Source organism: Antrostomus carolinensis, unplaced genomic scaffold (assembly GCF_000700745.2).
Source record: "Antrostomus carolinensis isolate BGI_N321 unplaced genomic scaffold, ASM70074v2 scaffold21502, whole genome shotgun sequence".
Lineage (NCBI taxonomy): Eukaryota > Metazoa > Chordata > Aves > Caprimulgiformes > Caprimulgidae > Antrostomus > Antrostomus carolinensis.
In genome coordinates this window covers 14,613-38,284 of record NW_010300433.1, presented here as the reverse complement: position 1 = coordinate 38,284, position 23,672 = coordinate 14,613, and the positions used below count along the sequence as shown (strand labels likewise).

Genomic DNA, 23,672 nt, shown 5'->3' with positions numbered 1-23,672 from the left:
CTTATGCCCCGCTGGCAGCCAGCACCAAGGACTGTACTGGAGGGGTCAATTTTGTGGCCCATATCTATCAACATCTTACCAGTGACCTGGGCAAGGACACAGACTACATGTTAACAAGTTTGCAGATGACATGAAATTAGGAGGATGAGACAGCGGGCCAGATGGCAGAGCTTCAATCAGGAGGACGTTGCTTGGCTTGAGGACAGTGCCAGAAGACACTTCATGAGGTTCAACAGAAGTGCAAAGGTCTGCACCTGGAGTGGAAAAATCCCACGTGCTGCGAAGGGCTGCTGAGCAGCAGCCCTGCAGAAAAGCAGCGGGCACTGCCAATGTGCGCCAGGCTGCACAGGAGCCAATAGTGTGTTCTCATTCCAGCATGGGAAAGCCCATTCTGCACCCATGGGGATGTGGATGCAGATCTCCATGGGATGTGGATCCTGCAGGGGATGTGGATCCTGCAAACCCTATCCCCTGCAAACCAATGCTGGTGAAATTTCACAGGTTATCTAAAAATTTTAATTTGGATAGAAGCCCCCAGACCTCTGTTCTGTTAACCCATTCTCTTTAGAAACAGCACAAAATATGTCATTATGTCCCTCAACGTTACAGGAAAAAAATAATATAATATTTAGCACAGAATCCAAAGAATTTTGCACTATAAAAAACTGCTTTACATTATACCCACTAGCACTTTTCAATTTCTTTTAAAGACTGCAAATATTTTGTGATGCATTGTTTTGTGTTTCCTCTACTTACTAATTAACTAATTTAACATTCAGAAGGCTTTAAAAGTGCCTTCAATAGAAAGATTTTAGCATATCACATACTTTATTTTAAATTCTAAAAATGTTAGTTATTTTTCTTTCAATGAGTATTAAAGAAACAACTATAAAAATAATTAAATCAGTGATAGCCTCTTTAGTGTTCACCAAGTTTCAGTTTGCATTGTGAATAATAGCATTCACAGAGCACTAGCAGAACACTGTAAAATTAAAGACCTTATTTCTGTGTTTAAATTAAAAACTGACTTTCAAAAATATTTGAGGACATGCAGTTTCTGTCCCTCAAATGTACTTGCAGTCATACATACATAATGCTTTCTAATATCATGGTGAACTGCACACAAAGACTGAAGCACGAGGTGGGCAAATGTTTAATAAAGTTGTTTTTAAGGAAAGTGACACAGAATAATTAATTGCTATTTTGTACACAGTGTGCCAGTTTGATTAATAGTGTAATGTCATTAGGCAAGGAGGATTAAGTTAACCAAATATGATTAAAAACCAAAACTTTGATATATTTTCATTTTCTTACAATAACAATTGCAGAACTTAAAAAAATCAGACTTGGTTCAACTAGGAAAGAAGAAGATATTGTTCTTTGAATAATTCAAAAATTTCTTTGGAAGAAATCCCATTTAATCTGCACACAGGTTTTTTATACCCAATATTCATAAGTAATTCATGAGCATTCACAATTCTTAATAAGTCCACTTAATATTTTCTTTAGGTTTTCATAGTTTTTCCTGATAACAGAACTCTGTGAAGAAACTGGAATTCATTAGCAGCTAGTTGCTGTGGCAGCTGCTTTGCCATACAAACAAGGGGGAGAACTAAATGCATATTAAATAACCAAAGTAATCTCAGTTCTGTAGGGACCTGACCCTGCAAAATGAAGAAGCAGGTGGAGAGATGGTATGTGGGGGTAACCTACTGAGAACTGTTCAAGTAGCTCTGCTGGCAGGATCACATACCTATCTATTTTTTAGGTCTCCATACTGGAATCAATTCTAAACAGAAAAATTCAAGTGCACTATGTACACTGTGTATGTGTAGAAAGAAATACAGTGTATATGCATGAAAGCTAACCTATCATCAGTGCCTAGATGTATAATACATGCATAAATGGAAGAATAGATCATACTATATGGAATGCAGTTTTTACCTAATGAAATTACTTTTTTTCCTTTTATTAAAATCTGCCCTCCCTGTTTAATGTTTGAGATTTTCAAATACAAAGTGCCAAGCCTTCTCCCACATATATTAACTGAGGCTTAGCAACACATAAGAGACTTGGTTCTTAATCAAAAAAATATAGAATCACCTTATGAAACACTGTAAAATGTAATTTTGCACAAAAGTTATTTTGGCAACACAAGTAGTTGTTGTTAGCTACAACACATGGGAGCCTCTGTCATACTCCCAAATACAAATTTAGATTAAGAAAAGTGGATGGGGAAAAAACAGAGCCAGTAAAGTGTGTATTGGCAGAAAACAGTTGCATTTACAGTACTCTCCAGCTTCTGGACAGAAGCCAGAGAGCTTCCCATTAAATCTTTCTGTGCTTTTAATGCTGTTGCAAAGCTTCAGGGAATTCCAATTGTATAAACAGTTATGGAGAAATAGATTCACTGTGAGACTATGTCCAGGAAGCTGTAAAAGTCGTGATTGTGTCTCAGCATCAGTCATTTAGAATATGGACTTTCTGACTAGCAACTCCTATGCATTTACCCAAATTGTCTCAAATTCAACCAGTTAGCAGTTTCTTTTCAGTCTGATTATACAATCAGCTTCCCAAAGCTAAAGCATGTACAGTAGATCTCATTTCTCTGAAATACAGTTAGGTGTTTGGTTGTCTTTTGATTTTAAATAATGCAGTTTCTCCAATATTTATATCATGATAAAATTCTAGTGCTTTAAAAATCTGCCCGTCATGTAAGCCTAAGCATACATATTTTAAAATTACTTACTGTACATCTTCATATTTTGTTTAAGGCATGAACAATGGCATATGAATGGGAACAGCTTCCAGAAAAGCATATATTTTTGACAAAGGCCAGTCCAAGCACATCACATCAAAGGACTAACCTGAAGCCAGAAATGACAGTGTTGTGACTCAAGAGTTTTTAACAAAAACAGTTGAAACAAAATGGATTTTTTCTCTTTTTCTTCCTTTTTTTTTTTTTTTTTTTTTTTAATTTAAATTACATTGCTCTTAATGTCTGTTTAAAGCACCGGTTGCAGTTTTGCGTTTACCACTTCTTCCGAGTGACTTTGGATAACTCATCTGCTTTTGTTCTGAATTTTCAGTGTATGAAACTTTAAAAGGTTTGTTTCTTTTTTTTTCTTTTTTTTCTTTTTTTTTTTTTATAATGGCTGCTGCAAAATTAAAAAGATCCAGAAGTGGTCAGGGGCCTGGTCTAATGCACTTTCAAAAGTCCATTATAAAGATGAATATAAATGCGAATGATAGGTTTTTCCGTAGACCCACAAACCACGCTTAGCTATAAGAAACATATTGTGCATAGTAATTTTTTTTCTTCAGAGTGATATGTTTACTAGATCTACATTCTCAGTTTACCAGAGTACAGGAATTTCTACTTTACTAAAGCCAGGATCCTTTCGTAGTTCCCAGTAGGTGTCATTGGTAACCCAGGCTTCTCTTTGATTAGCATCGATAACTTTTCTGTAGAAAGGAAAAAAAAAAAAAACAGAAAAGAGAGAGGAAAAAAGAGTTATGACCACAGATCTCTGCTCTTATGCAATACAAAATCAAATTCCATACCTCTCTGATCTAACCAACAGTAAACCTGATTTCATATTTCTCAATTTCATATTTCTCCCTGACATAAGAACAGACAGGGATTTAAAAATAAAAATCAACCTCTAATTGTGTCAAAAGTGAAAGGTTTAGAAAACAGCCAAGATAGCAAATCTGCTGTCTGATCTGTGTTAGCAGGTCCTAGAACCACATAAAGCCTCTTCAGCCATTACAGACTTTAATTATGTGCTGGGCATCAACCAAGAGATCTAACTTGCAGAATGCAAGCCTTTTACTATTTATATTGTTTGTTTCCTCTGTGTTTTGCCCATCTTCCACTAAAAAACATGTTCAATCTTTTAACTTTTGATTCCCCATGGTAAACAGAAGGCTATTTGGTATGACTATCCCTTGTTTCAGAAGAATGCTTCATCAAAAACTGCATCAAACAAAAACCCCTTCACTCAAAAAGAAATAAATTGTAGGATAAGTGTATGTATATATATATATATATATATATACACATTTATATAAGCATTTTATACACACACGCGCACACACACACACATACATGATGTTGTTCAGGTCACTATTTTTTACTTTGTTCATGCAATGACTTAAAACAATAATTTAGTTAAATCTTAGATCTTAATACTATACTTCCATTCCACTTCAAAGTTCAAAAAACATTGTCCAGGAGGTACAGCAGGTTTGTATAGCTGTTGCTCCTTGTAAGAAAATGATTTTCAATTAAGAAGTTTTAAACTATGTAAAAATTGCTTCAGGCAGAGATGAGGTATCTGATTATTTTTCTAAAAATTGCCATTTTCCAGGTTTTCATGATTAACAGACTAAGTTGGTGGTAATTCTTGTAGTACTTTGTCCAGTCACACTATCGAAAACAAAGACTTACTACTGAAATGAATAAACTCACTTAAAAAATTTGGGCACATATTCAATGCCGTTTTCTTCCATGTACCGCCTCCGACCTCTCTGGAGTTCCTCTATTCTTTGTTTCTCAGAAGCTGCTGCTTCTACATTTCCTTCTTCCAGAAGCCTGTATGAATAACAGCAGGTCCTATTGCAATCATACAGTGTCAAGAACAAGGGATTTTCTAGCACAAATCGTCACAAAACCAAGCAGAAGCCAAGCCTGTTGTCTGTGTTGTACCCACCTTCAGATCTAGGCATAACCCCATAAAATAAGAATAATCAAGATGTGAGTCCCGAGTTACATGTACCTGACCAATAGCCTAAGGCATACACTTTCTTTAGTAACTTCAGCATATCACGAAAATTGAAGTACTTACGAACTGAGATTTAGGGGGAATTAATGTCGCTCCCATTCATAGCAGGAGGGCATGACATTTCAGAGCCTGTCTTTCCAGTTTGTTATGAGGAATCCTACCACTGCCCAAAGATTGCACTACAGGTCTACTATACCAACAAGGTGCTTTCTACTTTCCCTTCACTAGGCAAAGCAGAAATTTGACTGCAATACTGAACACCTTCTCTGCTAGCAGAATCCTCCAAAGCTTAGTTCAGACTATAGTGAAGACATAGACAAAATTAAATACTCAGCCAAACTCAGCCTTAAAACCACCAAATATGAAGTGTATAAATAAGCATTCTTGCCTTTGATCTGGTCTGAACCGCGCATCTGTTGTAGGAAGAAGATCTTTCAGTAAAGGATCTAATTCATTGAGCTCAATAGCAAACCTCGTGAAGCCGTAATAACGTTCATAATTGGTTGGCATGGAGCCTGTATGAGTATATATGAGAAAGAAAAAAAACTTTTAAAACTATTAATCTATATATGCAAGAGATTTGTTCATTTATTAAATTATAACACAAAAAAATAATATATTTTACACTCACATACAATTAAAAAGCATCAAAAGCTCTTCTCTATGTGGAACCACATTCACTAAATACTAATTTCAACTGCTTATCCTGCAGAGGATGCAATTACATACTAATAGAGTCAAAACTTTTATGATCTTTCTTTCATTTTAAATAAAAATTACTGTTTTCAAGATTTTTAAGTTAAACATAGTTTCCTGTTCCCCAGAAAGTGGGCTTATCAAATGTCTGTATAAAAGCTAACCTTAACTGTTCTTCAGAGTTACTTTTGGAACATAACACTCACTTGCAGACTGATTTGGCACTGTCTAACACCTTCAGCATTAATGGCAGTCAGAGTAGACAATGCAGAGAGCAGGGTGCAAATTAGGGTTCAAAATACTACCAATACAGAGTAGGGTTCAAAATACTAACAATAAAGACAATTCCTGGATAATCATGCTGCGTGTATGAAAGATACTATAGGTCCAAAAGATGACTAATTCAACCTCAGCACCTCTAAGTAAGCAGTAAGGAAGCTGAAGTCAGCTCCTGAAACCACAGGAGCTCGACATCTCTGAAGACCAATCCTTTAGGCTTATAAGGCATTAAGATAACAAACTCAATAAATTGGCACTTCCTATTTGTTGAATCCAAATAAGCTACCCTGCTCTCTGTGAGAAGGCAGGCCCAGACATCCAATTTTTTTCTTAATTTTATTCTTATGTTGATCCCAAGACCCCAGAATATTTGATCAGGAGTCAAGCTGAGATGTAGACTACACCCTGTAAGAACATTTCCATTTACCATTATTATAAACTCGTGTAAATTGTTGTTTATTTGTCTAGCCAGAAATTTAACTTCTCCAGTAGTATTTTGCATATTTAAAATGATGGCTAAACCAGATTTATATTGCTTAGGGTTACGCTACAGTGCCTGCCAGAGTTTATTACAAGCTTCTTACCTGGCCTCCATATGCATTTGGCTGAAGGTGCAACCCCACAATAAAGGCCTTCATGCCACTTTCCAAAAAGGCGATGAACCACCTTCCCTTCTTGATCTATCACAACACCCTGGACTTCATTTACATTTGAATTCCAGTAGTTCACCTGCAAGTTTAACAAAGAATTACAATTCACACTGTTTTTCACACTACCCATTGTACCAATACAGATGCTACATGAATCTTAATATGTTACACCAACTGCCCAAATTTTATATTGAAACAGCTCACATGGAACCAAGAATATCAGAATTCAAAATTCAGATTATCTGAATATTAATTGATTTAGTAGATGAGAAACCCTGAATAATTTGATATGTGGTTTTGGTATAAAGGTACTTAAATTATCTGCACATCTGGGAACTATATTGTTGTTCATTAACTCAAATTCCACACAGTTCAGCAAAAATGACACTTCCAAAGTTGCAAGATTAGAGTCAGCTAATTCTCTTCTTTCTATACGGAGAAAGACTGATTGTACCTGTACGTGTAAGGGAATCTTTTGATGTGTGCTGCACACCGCTGTTTGCAGTAGGGAAGACATTGAGCCAGTATTACGTGTTATTTGTGGCTTTTTGTTTCCTTTATCTGTTTTGCTTTTCTTAGACACATTTATTTCTTACACTTTCACCTACTAAGCCAGTTGCCCATTCTCAGCACATCCATCAGAACATGAATTTCAGATTTACACTAATGCACAATTGCTAACACTGCAATGTTATTGATGTATTTTGTTGCAATATGAAAATAAACTTATTGTTAGGGAAAATAATTGCTAGTAATATAGCTATATCATGATCTGTTTTTATATATGGTCCTTGCCTGGATATTGAAACACTGTTAACTAAAGCAGCGTTATTTCATCTAAAGAGATGAAATACAAACTGCCAATTTCCAGTAAAGGCAGAAGTAAAGTGGCACAGAAGTCTACAGTGACTTTGCATTTTTATTGTGGAAACAGAAAATAAATTTTGACGTTCCGTTTTTAGCCTAAAACCAACATAGCTATACATCAATGAAACACACTGATACAAATTTAAGTGTCTTTTCCAATCTAGGCAATTCTGTGATCCTGTGAAATGTTCAATGGACTAGAATCATACTATTTGACATAGCACTCTCATTTGATAATTTACATATTTACAAATGTTGATAGGCCAAAATGTGGAAAGTGGATTTCAAGAATACCGAAGAAATAGTTTGATGTATGCCTAAACTATGCAGTTTTATGAATATATGATATGTATTAGAACACATGTTACCTTGACAAATGTGAGTTTACAAATACAAACACTGCTTTTTGTGTTTCTGATAGTTATCTCTCCATAGTGTTCTATCCACCTTCTTCCACTGAGGATATTATGTATGCAAGTAGTGACTTTGTTCCAGACATAGTAGTCTCCATACCTAAGAATAAATTAACAAGTAGTTGGTAACACATTAATCATTATCATTACCGACAAAGAAGTAAAACATAGCTCCATTATCATAAATACAAGACCATATCCCTCAAAAACTTCTGAAACAATTACTGGGTACATTACTAATCCTCCACAGAGGAGCTCACCTAAGCTCTAGTGCAGAGAAGTTAAGAATGGTGCTATGAGCCACAGTTCCTTTAGGGGCAGGACAGTGACCCAAAGATCAGACAAGGCTGAACTGAGGCTACAGCAGATAGTGTAATTAAATTACAAATAGAACAAAATAAATATGGAGATAACAGAAGGGAAGTAGGAAGCATGAGCTCACTGGTACATCATTCCTTTCCCTGTCTAACAACTACTCAGAGTATCTCTATTGTCAAACAAGGGAATAAAATGAGGGAATTATTTTGTGCAAAGCACATTCTCCTTCCAAGCTGAGGGGCAAACATGAAGACAGAAGACAAAGATGCTGCTGAGTGCATTTACTTCAATTTTATGAGATGGATAAAGCAGTGAAGCAGAGTGTTGCCATACTGTTAGAGGCAGAAAGAAAGGCTGGCTGCAATGTACAGGAGCAGGAATAGTACTGCAAAACTAGTAGACATGTTTAAGGTACCCTCTCCTTGCCTATTCCCAGGATTTACAACTTGCAACTAGTCTTACCTGTGGTGAAACAACTTCTTGTCACTATTCTGTTAACATCTGAAGAACACGTTTTGGCTTATCTACATTTTGAAAAATGACCTTACATTGTTACTAGTGGTTGTTCTGAGGGAACACTCAGCAGTATTGAGAGCCTTTGTAAGGACCATGCTAGCTACTGACAGTCCTATATTGCAGCCTTATTCTGAAGAGTTCATCACTAATGTACATGTAAAACCTGGGTTCTCTCTCCTAAAACTTTTCTATTCCCCTCTGTTTATTGCTTTCTAGAGAGTTGGTATATTTTTCCTCCAAAAACCCAAATGGATCTCCAGGCTCAAAAATGCTTCAGTATCCCCACCTGTACACTAAAGACAGATTTGAGCTAGGCACTAACTCACACCAGTACAATTCATGCAATATCGGCATACGCTTCCCCCAATCCATTCACAAAGTAGCACAGATTAGATTGCAGCAAAGACTGAAAACAAAAGGAAATAGGACAGTTGCTTACTTTGGAAGAGTCACATTCAAGGTTCCAACTGGCAGAATTTCCATTGATTTTCCCCAGAATTTGTTTTTCCATCTGATATCTGAATATAATAGTGAAAGATTTACAAAACTGAAAAGATGAAAGTCTCCCCCTTGCAGTGATCTGTGTGGCACTCAAGATGATTTAAGCTACACCATCCAGTTTATAAGAGTATGAAGTTGCCGTAAAAATCCAAAACAAAAAAAAAAAAAAGAAAAATGACACTACCTCAGAAAAAATAAAGCTAAGTTTAACTTTCTTCTAGGAGTCAGGCCTGTGCTACATTATTGCCAAATCTCTCATTAAAACATTCAATACAAATTAAATGTGTATGCCAGTAGCTACAAGGAAAGAAAGAGCTGCTTGTTCAACTGTGTTAAAAGAACTGCTTGTGTTTGTAAGAAACAATAATTTTCTTGGTAAAAAACTTTTAAGCAGAAAAGTATAAACAGACTGTAAGTGACAAGGAAAGTTGTAACATGTTTGCTCACTCTTAAGAATAAGAATTTGGAGTGAAATAATTCAGAGCATCAGTTTGTAATACATTACTATGAAAATAATAAGTATAGAAATTTTGAGTAAGTTCCAAATGCAAAGCTCAGCTTGTACAGATGAAGTTTTTACTTGCTAGTAAAAAAAAAAAGTTTATGCTTTTGAATTAAAAAAGTATACCTTGCCAAAACACAAAGTTCTTCGATTCACAGTGACAGGCCGAAATGGGAGGATGGTGACTAACCTGGAAAAGAGTGGCTGAATTAAAAACAATTCCTTTTCATTTCTATAACAATACAATTGTTACTGCAATATGAAAACACTAAATAGACCACACTATTTATTAGCCTATGTTGCAATGAAAACAGATGCAACTTAAGTTTGTATGTAAAATGTTACGTACTTAAAACACTTCCTTGTGATTACTGTAAAAATATATACACCTTCTAGCATTTAACAAGGTTCACTCATACTAACTAGAAAGAAAAAACAAGATTACTGTATAAACCAAAGAAACCAAAATCTAAATCTGAACAGGAGTGTCTATCTAGAAACAAGCTTTACCTGCTCTGAGAAAAATCGAAATCCTTTGTCTTCTCTAATACATTCATAAGTTTCACCAAGCACTGGGTTAAATGGCTTGCTTCCTGCTCTGTAGTATGTAGAAGCATAGCCTGATGCTGCAAAAGCAGCTATGAGGACCTGTGAAAATACAGACAAGAACATAAGTGAGAATAGGCAGAGATTGGTGTGTATACGCCATCACTATGTGGTATCACGCAACTCACTTCAGAGTGAAATCTGGATTAATGAAGCATGTCTGAGAATGAAGCCATACATTCCAGCCAGAACCAGTATAAACTGTATTTCTTTTTTGCATATAATTTGGTTTTCTTCACAGCCTCAGTCAGTCTCTTTCACCAGCCCCCTAAAATAACCAACTGCAGAAGATACTGTTTTTCTACCTTTGATCAGGCTTATCACTAATGATCTAAAACACAGACTCAGCTCCAGTCTATACTCCCTCTGTGAATAAATATTCACAGATTATTCACTCTGTGAATAAATATTATATGATTACTTCTAACGACAAGAACACATACCATTTTCCTATGGGAACTATTTTATTTAGTGCCAAACATAAACAGCTCTCACTTAGGATATCCTTAATGCAGTTACCTCAGGATCTTCCATGCATGTGCAGCCTTATCAGCGCCCTTGTCTACAAGTACAACCAAAATTTAGTAATCTCTAAAGCAGTTTTAGCTGGGAGTAATAAGCTAAGTGACACGCCACAGTAATTTAGATTATAGTTTCCTTCAGCAAAGTTTAAAAAAATCACAACAGGCACTCAGTAGTTCAATCAAAACTTCAGAAAAGCAATCTGGGGGTAAAAATTATTCAGCTATGGATAATCTGCTAAAAGGGTCAAGCCTTAAACAGGTATCCCTCTCCTCATACTAGTGAGGACGTAGCATGCATGTGAGCTTTTACATGCTTTGTTTTCTTCCCACTGTGTAATGGGTACTCCATTTTCTATTCATTTCATAAACACAGCATCAACAGAATTAAAAGGCTTTTCTTCAACAGTAAAAACTTTCATTCTGCCAAAACCTTTTTCATTAATTTAACTGTAAGATACTACAGAGAAATTAGGGGTTTTATTATCCTTATTATATAGCAAGCCATGAGAAGAAAAAAGTTTCCACTACTTTTGTATGCTTATTTAAGATAGCAAAGTCCTGAGTTTTCAGAGAATGGTGAAGAAGCAGGTAACATATTCACAGCGCTGCTACCACTGATGCTTTGGCTATCCAGCACTTTTGCCAAGTAGTTCCACATGCCTTGGTTTGGGTGTGCAATTTGCATTTTTAAGGTGTCTGTTAGAAGTTTGGCTTGTATCCCCAGTATTGCACTAGATATCTGTAGCAGAGAACAGGATTGAATCCAAGTTTCCAGGGAAGCTTTCAGTTGTACTGTGGCTTTTCCTTCCTGAACTTGCCTGATTTCTTCAATATTCACCTACCTAGCTTTCCAACAAAAGAGACAGTTCTTCAGGCAAAGCCTGAAGGAGTTTAGGACCCTTTGCTCTCCTGCAGGCCGCATGAACATGGCAGTTCATGGACCTGAGTGTGAGGTTCTCTGACAGCCACAGCCAACCTCTCTTCTCCCAATTATCCACAGTGCTGCCAACCCATACCATGGAACAGTAGATAAGTTCAGCAACAACACTGCCAACTTTCCCCTAACAGCCTTTCCCTGTTTCTTCAGAGGAAAAGGAGACATGACAGATCAAAACACCATGAGAGCTGAGCATAGATTACTGCCTGTAAGTTAAAAAAACAAGACATACTTACAGGGAAGCTGAAGTCAAGCTGCCCAGGCAAACTTTGTTTTGGCACTTCTCTATTAAAAATTGCCTAGAATGGCATCTTATTGACACCTACACTGATCATAAGCCAGCCACAGACTTGATGAGCTCTTGGAGGCTGCTGGACTTCCTGGCCACTGAAAGCCAGGAAAGGATGCTGCAGGGTTAGAAATTGACAATGCTTACATATACAGTCCTAGAGAGTGACATCGGTCTTCACATCAATGAGTCCCAATTGTTGGACTTTGAAGACAAGTCCCTCAGCCTTGTTCTGATCAAATCTACCACCTGTAATTGTTCATAGCTTTCATCTGACACAGCAGACAGGTCTGTTGTCTGTGAACAGGAAGAGCAAGAGAGGACCCTACACAGACCTCCACTCAACAGCTCCCTTTTTAATATAGATATAAGACATACTAAACTAAATTTATTACCATGCGTTCATAAGGATCATCTGTTTCAGCAGCCTTGTCCAAGAGTTCACTATATTCTAGCTCTTCACAAAGATGTTGCAATGTATTCAGAGGTTCATTTAGCTCAACTGGCATGGATACTTTGGAAAGATCTTTGCCAATGTTATTTCTCAAAATATTCCACAGATTGATGTTACTGGTGTCAGGGCTGGGAGCCGGGAGACAAGTTCTCCGTCCATTCCTGAATGCACCTCCTGTTAGCTCACCATTAAGAACTGTAAAGGGAAAAAACTATTATCATAAAAAGCATCAGATTAAGAAAAACAGACTTATCCATTGAACCAATCACCAGAACAAGCAAGCCCAACTTCACTGATTTCAGCTGAGTTGGTCTTGTACAGACATGCAGTAAATCTGGTACATGGAAATAACCAATGTAATCTCCCAAAGTTTAAAACATAGCAGTATACTTTGCCGAGAAATGTTGTCTGCAACACTGGTGTTGTCCTCAGATATATTATCACTCACATCACTTATATAAGATTCATCATCAGAAGCCTAAAACATAAATAAAATATCAATTAAGTCAAATACATATAAAATATAATGACAAATTAGACAAAATTAATTAACTGAAACAAAAATACTCAAATAAATCATCTCTATCCAATTAGAGCTTTTAACTAAATCAACTGGATGTTTCAATCAGCCCATATTGCCAATGTACTAAAACAATGTCAAAACAAATGTTACGCTCTCCTTATGTTTCTGAATTCCTTATTATGAAACCAAATACAGACATTACATTTGCAAAAGAAAGACTTCAAATGAGAAAAGAGATTAACAAAAAATTGAGAATATAACACACTGGGGACGGAAGGTGAGAATAGATAGTCAATTTGTGCTCTTTATAAAGAAAGAAACAATAAAATGCAGTTTGTGTTTCAGCAAAAAATTATATAAACATTGACCTACCATTTTGCAAAACAAGAATTGTATCAGTGTTAAGACTATTTTTAAGAATTTTTTTAACTTTTTTTTTCCCCCAGAAATATCACTTTCAAAATAGTTTACAGTACTTACTGATGACAGAGTACTTATTATAATGCCTATACTATTTGGGGGTGATGTTGTAAAGTTTCCATTTTGTTTATAGCATACAGACACACCAGTTTTCCATGCTGATATAGACAATCCAGAATACTGAGATAACATGTACTTCACACATACCAGAAGCAGTAAGATAAGGAATCATTCCATTCTTTAGATGAACAACTAGCCATGGTTGTGCCAACTCATGACATATGAACAATCCTTTTCAAATACGGTGGCACACTCTTACGAAAGAGTTGTGGTAGACCACAGCACTACTGTGGCTTTATAAAAACATATTTTTATAAATAAATAAATGTTTAAAATTGAAGAATTTACTCAGGACAGCACAGGAAAGCTGTGGACAGCAACATGATTCAGGAGCCTGAACTGCTTCAATTTTGAGCTTGAGTGAGCCAATTTTTCAGGCTTTTGTCTACTTCGCTGATTACAGAAAATAACTTTATATGTATGCCAGAAGACTTTTTTTAAAAAGAATATTTTTAAATCTAAATTAGTTGACTGCATAGTCAGACATAATTGCTCCTGTCTATGTAATCCTTATCTGAAACTACCATAGTTTAGCAAGGACATGTACTGAATATAAGCTACTGATACAAACAACTTTCAACTCAGTTTTACACTTCAGGGAACTTCTGCACCCCATCACAAGGGAGTCTCAGGTTTATTTATCTACACCTTACACATTCTGATACCTTTTTATTCTAAGTAATATTATATATAAAAAAAATAAATAATTCACTAGTGGTAGCAATACCTAAATCTGTCCAACAGCAAAGCTGCAGCATGCTGACATAGCCTACCTCGTTTTCTGACGAGCTGGCAGATAGAAGCACTTCCTGTGCATCAAAGAACTCTGAAACGGATTCAGACATAGAGAGCCTGCTCTCATTAGAAACTTGCTGAGACAGGGGCAAATTGACATGAATTTGTTCACCTGTCTGTAAATAAAGCACAGAAAAATAAAAGTATTATTACTAATATAGAAGAAATACACATAGAAGGGGTAAATCACCTGAAAAAATTTTGTATGCCAAATCTAAGCACAGATAGTAAAGACAGTATTTTAGCAGGGCTTTGTATGTACCTAACAAACGAGACTGACAATTACAAAATAAAGTGATTTTGAGCAGTGAGATACATGCCTTCATTTGAGGTCTGCTCAGCATCAACTGCTAAGTTTTAGAAGCGTGAATAATCACAGATCTAATCGTGTATCCAGAGGAATTATTTTGTGGACAGTAGCTGGATTGTGTCAGACAATTTCAACCATGAAATTCAGATTAAAAGACACATGGTCATAACAAATTACATCACTGGAAGCTAGCTTTGACACAACCAAAACTCAAATACAAAGCTTCATAAGGTCAGGCAGTTATAAGTTACTTTCAGAATAAATGTGCTCGTGAACCAGTTTAGTAACAAATGTTTGAAATGTTTGAATATTCAGGGGGATGGCTATAATATATATTTATGTGGTTTTATTCCATGTTTGTACTCCAGTACCTCCAATACTCACTTGAATTATGCCGTTAACATTGACCCAATGCTACTAAAGGGAATGAACTCTCTCTGGTTTATTATAAGGACAATTTAACAGTAAAGGCAAGGGTTCAAAATTGCATTCTGTGTATATCAGTAGAGGGGCAAGCTAATTTAAATAGTGGAATATATCTTTCTCTTCTTGCTATGGTTGGGAGAAACACCAGGTTTCAAAGTGTGACCCCTACAGGCTACCATTTTATGACGGGGGGCAAAAATTAAGATTCTTTCCCTGTACCATGACACCAAAGGAGCTGCTGCCATGGAGGGAAACTGGCTTCTGACTTAATCTCTTAATTTATACAGCGTATTGCTTCTAGGAGATAATACAGATGAAACTACTGAAGCCCTTCTAAACACAGTTAACTCTTCAGATTGCAACTCTTATGTCCATTAATCTTACTACAGAAGTCCTGCAAATAGTTTTGTTGACATCTTACTCCTGTAGAGTTATTCTATATAGTTGTCTCAAAATGCACTAACAAAACAAACAAAAAAAAATCATAAAGAAGGCAAGAGGTCAAAACCCATTCCTTTTTCACTGGGGCGTATAAGCTTGTAGATGGTTTATGATATTTCATGAGTTATAATGGAAACAGAAGCTCATTTCACTGTTATCTTTACAGAAAGTTATTAAAATTTAGTTTCTGTATAAACTAGAGGGACTTGGAAAAATACATGTGCCCCTACCTGAAAAAGATGCTCATACAGGCATTATCTACAAACTGCAAGATTATATATATAAAGCAATCAAGAAAAATGAATTAAAGATCTGGGAACTTCTTTGAAAAATTCCTTCAGTCAGACACAGTTGTACCAAGATAACAACGTATATATGAAAAAGAAACAGCTAACCAACAAAAAATACAAAATAAAAGAGATAGTCTGATCAGAACTTCACTGAAGATTGCTGTGCTGTGGCACCACTTCACCTCTGTCTTCTGTTGCTAGTCTCCAACACCCTGGACTCTTGGAAAAATTGTTCATATGTTTTCAAAAAGCAAATAAACAAAAGTGGAAATGTGTTTTCACCTTCTTTTCTTGTTGGAAGAAATAATTAGGAGATAAGAGTTTGTTAAGTGAAATGGCATATGCATAGGATAAAATTATTGGAAATGACAAAAAATATTTTGGTAAAATGCAAGCAGAATGGTTGTCAAAGTGATCACATTAATTGTAACATATTACAACTCACAAATTCAGATTTGTCCTCATGAAGGAAGCTTACTTGTTATTAATATAGATGTTCAGTAATCTGTTGACTGAGGAAAGAAAATCAAGAAAGACTACATGTTGCAAACATGGTATTAGTATAAGAGACTGGTTCATGGACTGAAACTTGTGATTTCAGCAGTGCCAACATTAGGCCCTTTAAGCACCGGCAGGATTAGGCCATTAAATACTAAACTGTTCCGTTGATTTGGCAAGAAACTAAGATACAGAATCAGTTAGCTACTGTGTGTTACATTCAAATACAGTAAAACCTCACTAATTCCCACAGCCAACAATTAATATACCAAAACTGGAGTCCTTCCCTGTTTCTCTGCAGAGACCAAACTGAGTTCTTTCATGAGATCTGACATATGGAAAATAAAATACAGAAGTTTTATTTTTTGTATGTAAAATATAATCTGACTTTTTATATAAATGAACACTTGCCAATCTGAAAAATTCTATAATTTGCCAGGTGTGTTTCAGCTATTAGTGAGAATTAGCAAGGTTTGATTGTACTCTAAATCCATTAAAGGCCAAAGTCTTACCTCATCAGGACTAGGGATAATATTTACACTGACAACCTGATCACAAATAACAGATTCTGAATGTATTCTGTTCAAGCGACTCCTTAGTTCAGCATTCTGGTTGAGAGCCTTAAAATAAAAATTGCACATTTCATTTAAAATTTAAAAGTAAGCATTAAACAGACAAACAAAAAAAAAGTAGGTTCTTTCCAGCAATTTCATAAGAAATTACAGAACTCCCTTCCTTCCATTTTTAGAGAGATACCTATTTTGACATCCTCCTTAACATGATTTAGTCTTTTGTTTGGTTTGCCTTCAGTGATTTTCAGGAGGCAGGTGGAACACACATTCTCCCACAATGTAACAGTGGCATTCTACCTTAATTCTTCAGATAGATCTTTGGCAGGTATACTGGTGGGTTATGTACATTATGGAAATGAGGAGTGAATGCAGCAAGAAAGAATGAAACTGTAGAACAACGGGAACTACCTGTAAAATTCCAAAAGAGGTAATTCTTGGTTTACAACCATATAGCCCTTTTTGAACCAAGGTGATCAGCTCTTAGAGCCTGCAAAAGGAAATCGTTTCCATTCCAACAAAAACAACATAATTGCTAGTGTCATTGGGTGTTTGCCCATCCAGATCAATTTGATATATTTGCATGTATGTACTCATTTCAAACTATTGATCCATTACAGTGTCACAAATACCAATAGAATTCAACTGGTGTCTGGTATCTGCTGATTTTTATCCTTTTTTAAAGCCCAACCTAGTTTATAAATTTGGGTGCATATATATATATATATAGTCTGTTATCTAGAAAGATTCATGTACAAGATTCTGAAATCCAGGAAAAGTATATGTTACATACCTATGTAACATGAACTGACTTAACCCAAATATATCCCCAGCACTGAGGATTACAGAAAAGAACAGACAGACATACATTTTTAGTAGAAAATTACTGAAATAACGGAGTAAGAATATTCTGCACCCCCTAGGACAGACTCAGGAATAGATTGCATGAATGTACTGAAACAAAGTAGGACCAAAGCAAAATAGGATAGCCTAAACTGTCACTAAACAGTTTAAATTATCCCATTTTGCTTTGTTCTGAAACATCCTGGACATGTTCAGTTTTCATCTACCAGGAAGGGTAGATGATGACTAACAGGAGGCTGGCAGTAGCTTCTTAAACTGCTCAAACCTATTCAGGAGACTGGTCAAGCCCACTGTCTGACTAAGGTCAAATTTTCACTTATTCCCTACTGAGACTGTGAACTAATGTGTGACAGTGACTTTTAGACTGACACTGGGGGCCAGGAGCAAGAAGAAAACATGATCACTTATTTCATACAAGTTGCTAATAAGTCTCCACAGGTCTTAAATTTGTATCAATAACCAGAAATGGTTAGCCTTATCTCTTGTCCTTAACCTTTCTTTATTACAACACATAGTAATCAATCTGCATAACGTGATATGTATCTATATCCATAGAATCGTTGTGCATCAATTTTACCCTCAGAGCAAAAAACTCCAACCCAGCAACAGTGTATGAAATTATACATACATTTGGGTGAAGTTCTGTTTGCCTTTAAACCTCTGTTCACATTTCTTGCAGATGCAGTACTCCACACCAATCCTTTCTCCAAAGTAAAAGCTTTTATGTTTCTTTGGCAATGAATTAAAAAATTTGAGTTATTTTGTAACCTGAGGATTTACTGTCACTTTACCTCTTCTTCCCCACTAAAGCCAATGACAATTTTTCCTTTGGCTTAAGTGGGAGAGACACTGGATAGTAACAGGTGTATATCTGAAAATCCAATTTACCCATGATCATCCTGTAACCCATGATTTCTTTTGCAGTTAGAGACACGGACATATAAAACAAATCTGAAAAAAATACAGTGAAAATGTAAAACTTAATTAGGAAAACAAGACTATTTACTTGGCTGTGCTAGGAACAGCTCCAGGAAAGATTTTTAGCATTTTTATAAAAACATTTGGTTGTTTTTCTTTACTTCGGAAAACCTTAACAGATTTGCTTACACAAATTATATTCTTCACCTCTACATGCATTGAGGTTAGATCTATGTCATAATAGAACAAAGGTCACGGTTTTGGTCAAGAATTCGGCTTTTTCTTGGCTCCTTCTACCTTAGTAAATGGCCAAAATACAAAATAAATAGTGCATCTGGCAAGTTATATGTGCTTGAAATCAAATCAAGAACATACCTGAGAGAGGGACTGTCTGAGGTGTGCTATTTGAGCATTGTGGCCCGTGAGATCCTGCTCTGAAACAATCTGCTTAAGCTTCTCCTTCTCTATAGCTATGCTGTTGAAGGCAGACTTCAAAAGAGAATGCACTAAGCAAAAAGAAAAAACGAAAACAAGCATTTTCTCAGCTACAGAACTGCACATTGACATCTATTACAATATTTCAGCAATAAAGACAGAGAGTGAGATTTCCATCCCACAATTATGGAAATCAAAACAAGGATCTCAACTTCAAGTAATCCATGCCAAATTAAGTACATACACTTACACCTTGAGGTTGTAATGTGCATACTGTATGTTCACTTATATGTCATCTGATCATATTCTTGGTGCTGAACATATGGAAAAGTGCATATTTAGGAAACCTGTTTCCATTGTGTGTTCTTTTCTTTCTGTTTTTTATCTTCCTTTTCAGAGTAACAAAAAAAAAAAAATCAGATCCGATAAGACTTCATATTGCACTAATAAAGAGGATTACTTGGTCTTTAAACAGGTTTTTGACATTTTTTTAAGATACCAGTTTCACATTTTCCCTGTGTTTGTTATATAATAGGTAGCAGGCTGATAACAAATACTTGCAAAAATAGTATTTTTCAGTCTTTAGGACCATTAATTTATTGGCAATAAATAGCATTGCAAAAGTACATTCTAGTAATAAGCTCTTCTTCTGTTGTTTCCACTGATGTAGAAAACATTGCACAAAAATGAATTGCACAACACTATATGTAGCAGACATCTTGATTAATCTTTGGAGATAAATAAAGCATTTTATTGAAAAACAAAATGTTTGCAAATTCAGTCATGTATTTATATGATGCAGAAAGTAGTTCAGAACACTTCTAAAAAATCTCTTATCAAACAGAGTTTACCTGTCTCTATATTCATGACATCCATGGAAAACTGAAGAAGGATAATACATGTCATCTTTATGTAAGCCACCTGACCAGCTAAAAATTCTTATACAATATCATCTAATGCAGGTGAATGCCCTGGCCATAACTAAGTGAGGGAAATAAAGAAACACAACAAAGAAGCACAATAAAGGAAAGGCTTCATTTCCAGCTACCTTTTTGTGCCATCAGGCAGAATTCTTCTTGAAGCTTCATGTACTCAGTAGAACACTCCAGGGGGTCCATTACATGGCTTGGGGGAGTCTGAAACTCAATGTCTGCACAAAGGTTGGGATTGGATGAATGCAGTCTAACGGGTGACATTGTAGCACTGAAAGGGACCTACAGCAAGAAACAGTGAAGAAGTATTGCATAAGGTGCCACCAACCTTTTGACTATGCTGAGGCAAAATACAGATTGCTTCTGAAAACAAAAAACCTAGTTTACAATGTGAAGAACATGGCAAGAGTGAACATGTAACTTTTTATTCTCCTAAATCTTGGCACAGCTGTTGCAGAATTCTCTCAAATTTTTTTACTGCAACAGACAAAAGAAAGCCTAAATACATGGCTAACAGCTAAAAATGGAGTATTTCAATTTTAACATTTACTAAAATGGACTATTTCCTAGTGCTTAAAAGATTACTGGAAAACTGAACAATGACACGTGCTGCTTTATATTTGGACATTTGAGAGTACATGCAGTATGACTCTCGTTACAACACCAACATTTGAAGTATGCAAAAATCTAGAAATAGGATACAATATTATCAAATACATCATTGAAGTTTTTCAAAACTACTGGTAAATCTTACTGTGCTGGCAACTATGAAGAGGGAAAAAGCATATAGTCTTGCTATATTCTTTCTACATAAACAAATAAACAACTACCAAAAAAAACAAAAATCAAAATTCCATCCAATTTCCATTTAAAGTACATGAACCATGAATAAATGAAGAGAGATACGGTCTAGTAAGACGGAGCAAAGAATTTAGTTTACTATCATTTCCACTTCTGTTTCTCCTTCTATAATTTTCAAGCATGGTAATAAAAATGTACATGCAAATCTTTATAAGTTATATACACAAGTATCACATGTACTGAATAGTTACCTATATGTTACATATACAGTGTATGGCTACTACTGCTATATATGTTATATGTGTGCGTGAGTGTACGTTGTATTTTACTTTTACCATTTACACACATTTTTGTAAAAATCAGGTCAAGAACACAATTTTCAAATTTAAATGCAAAGGAAAGACATGGAGAACTATATTTTGTTACTTAAGTGCTGTTAAACACATTGAACACATTAAACCTAATTTATTCATTATATTGACCAAATGTATAAATCAAGAATTTTCCCACTGCAGCCCAATGTAATTATTCAAATATGAAAAATAGGGCCAAAATATAAAACGTGTCTTCTGAGGCATGATAAAGAGCAGCGGATAACATAAAAAGTCATATTACTAAGAATTTTTATCAACAGATAAGTTCTATACTACCATTAGTATTTGAAATTAATACCTTGTTATTTGATTAGATCAGGGAATGGTTTTGTCAATTCCTTCCTGTAAAAGTTGTGACCAATATGTTTTAGGTTTCCGATTCCCCAATGAAACCCTCAAAACCTGTTGGATCTATTCATCACATCTCATTCCACTCATGAGCATATTCTGCAAAATACCATTTCCCACCTTGGTCTTCCTCAATTTCCAGATACATATAGCACATAAAATAATAGCTCTATGGTACCTATCCAGTATAAACTTTGTTTTCTTCTCTCATTTATTTTGATTTCCAGCTATATGAACAAAAAGTTATTTTTTATTGGATCTCATTTTAGCCTCATATCAAGAAGACCTCACTAACAGGAGATGTAGAATAAATCCCTTCTGTTTGTACTGGATATTTACCCCATTATCTTCTTCACAAGTATTAGACTGCCTCTCTCAACAGCCAAACAAAACTAGGTTAGTTGGCTAATGTGAGTAAATGTAGGTTAATTTCAAGATACCTTTACAAAACTTTTTCAGTTCTTAAATTAGAGAGCACATTCCCAGAACTTTCTCACTGGGATCACTGCAAAGGTTCCATTGCTCCAGGTGGCTCCAGGAGGGGTGTGTGCCAGAAGCACATACCCAACCCTCAAACTCACCCACAAGGCAGGAAAGAAAGGTGATCGCAGCTATAATTCATGAGCTGGAGGGAAAGTCCTTGCAGCCCCACATGCCTGTGGTGATGGGGCAGGTTGTCCCAAGCCTGCAGGCAGACTGTCCACACATGGCAGGGGCTCTCTAGTCTGTGATGAACCTAGCTGAAAAGACCTGTTTTAGATCCATCATTTCTGCCTCATACCTCAGGTGGCCAGGCTGAAAAGCAATGTTTCTGCAGTGAGGCTTATTGGAAAAATAACATTTTAAAGTGTGTCCTAGAAAGCATTTACATGTTCTACAAATACTGTCACACTGCTTGCAAGAAATACACATTCACTTGACAGAGACAAGCATCTGCTTTGCTGACTGCTTTAAATACAAGAACCAAAAATACTGAACTGTTGACTGACATGAACTCTCCTCATACACATCTTTTAGAAAAGTTTCCAAGCTATTTTCCACAACAGATGAAAAAATCCACATTGAACAAAATCTTTCATTCTCCTGAATAGGCAACAGTCCAAGAAACACTACCAAGTACTTCCCTTTCCCTTTTTTCCTTTCATTCTATATCCACGGTGACTTGATTCTAACTTTATTACCCATTAAGTGAACAGCTAAATATTTTTTTAAAAACCTCCAAAACAACAACAACGACAAAAATATTTAGCTGTTTCATGCATCACTCTGGTTTCCTCCATACATCCACCCTTCTAGACATGACCTTAGATATACCTCGTCCTGACTCTCTACTTTATGTGAGTGGTGTAATTACCCACTCAACCGTCACCTTCTTCAGAATTATGGGTTCATGTAGGAACAGACCATTCCTGGTAGAGTGGGTAGTAAGGAAAACCTCTTCTTTCTGATGTGCAATTCTGCATCCCTCAGTCTATACACACAGCTTCACTGTCTGGCAGAGACAAGCACTTTCCTACATCAGTCAGGAAGAAAGGGCCATTGCCACTGCCACTGCAAAAGCTGCAGGGTCATTTTGGTGCCTCCAGTTTTTCTTCCCTCTGTGCTTTTTCCAGCTCCTCCAAGACCTGCCTCAACAGGTCCTCGCTTCAGCTGCAAGTAATAAATCAACTCTCTGGACTCCCATTGCTTGCAATCTAAATCCAGCTGCATTTGCTCCACTTAGGCACTCCTTGGTACAGCTCTTGCCAATGCTGTTTAACTACTGTTGAACCTACTGGCCAGAGCCTCCCACTGACACTGCTCAGACACATAAACTGAGAAGCAGGTTGATTTCTCTGCTAGGCAGGCAGATCGATGAGATCAGAATATCAATCAATTCTGGAGCAGAGCAATCAGCATCAACTGATTATGGGGGATTCCATTTAGATGAGTTAATTTGGGAACTGGAGAAACATTGATTTCTCTCATGCTTTTTAGGAGGGCCTAACAGTAACTGAATTTTCTGGTTCAGGTAGCAGGAAACCAAGGTATCCAGGCTTAAGCAGAAGCTATGTATGATCTAGGGGACTTTAGCTATGGGTTGGAGCAGCAGACCCTGGAATACTTTAGCCTGGTGAAGACATTCACTGCTTGGGCTAGGTAAAGGGCTATGCATTTAAAGCTCACTTTAATCTTTGGCTGCACAGAGTCTTCCCTATCTAGCTGTTGTACTATTCAGTTGATGGATTAGTACTAATGTCTATAGTGTGCACTCCTAATAAGTGCTTTC

General features: G+C 36.2%; 1 protein-coding gene across 1 annotated transcript in view; it reads right to left on the bottom strand.

Moving 5' to 3' along the window:
* Nucleotides 1–3,149: 3,149 nt before the first annotated feature.
* OSBPL6 (oxysterol binding protein like 6) overlaps nt 3,150–23,672 on the bottom strand; it is a gene marked incomplete at its 5' end in the record, with an annotated part of 32,803 nt that continues 12,280 nt past the window's right edge. Inside the window, 15 exons of the mRNA XM_029083797.1 lie at nt 3,150–3,465; nt 4,475–4,597; nt 5,176–5,302; nt 6,347–6,491; nt 7,648–7,792; nt 8,966–9,044; nt 9,656–9,719; nt 10,040–10,177; nt 12,281–12,534; nt 12,730–12,817; nt 14,176–14,313; nt 16,675–16,782; nt 18,502–18,510; nt 18,889–19,019; nt 19,997–20,162. Of these exons, the coding sequence (XP_028939630.1) occupies nt 3,357–3,465; nt 4,475–4,597; nt 5,176–5,302; nt 6,347–6,491; nt 7,648–7,792; nt 8,966–9,044; nt 9,656–9,719; nt 10,040–10,177; nt 12,281–12,534; nt 12,730–12,817; nt 14,176–14,313; nt 16,675–16,782; nt 18,502–18,510; nt 18,889–19,019; nt 19,997–20,162 (1,824 nt within the window). The remainder of the gene's footprint in view (nt 3,466–4,474; nt 4,598–5,175; nt 5,303–6,346; nt 6,492–7,647; nt 7,793–8,965; nt 9,045–9,655; nt 9,720–10,039; nt 10,178–12,280; nt 12,535–12,729; nt 12,818–14,175; nt 14,314–16,674; nt 16,783–18,501; nt 18,511–18,888; nt 19,020–19,996; nt 20,163–23,672) is intronic.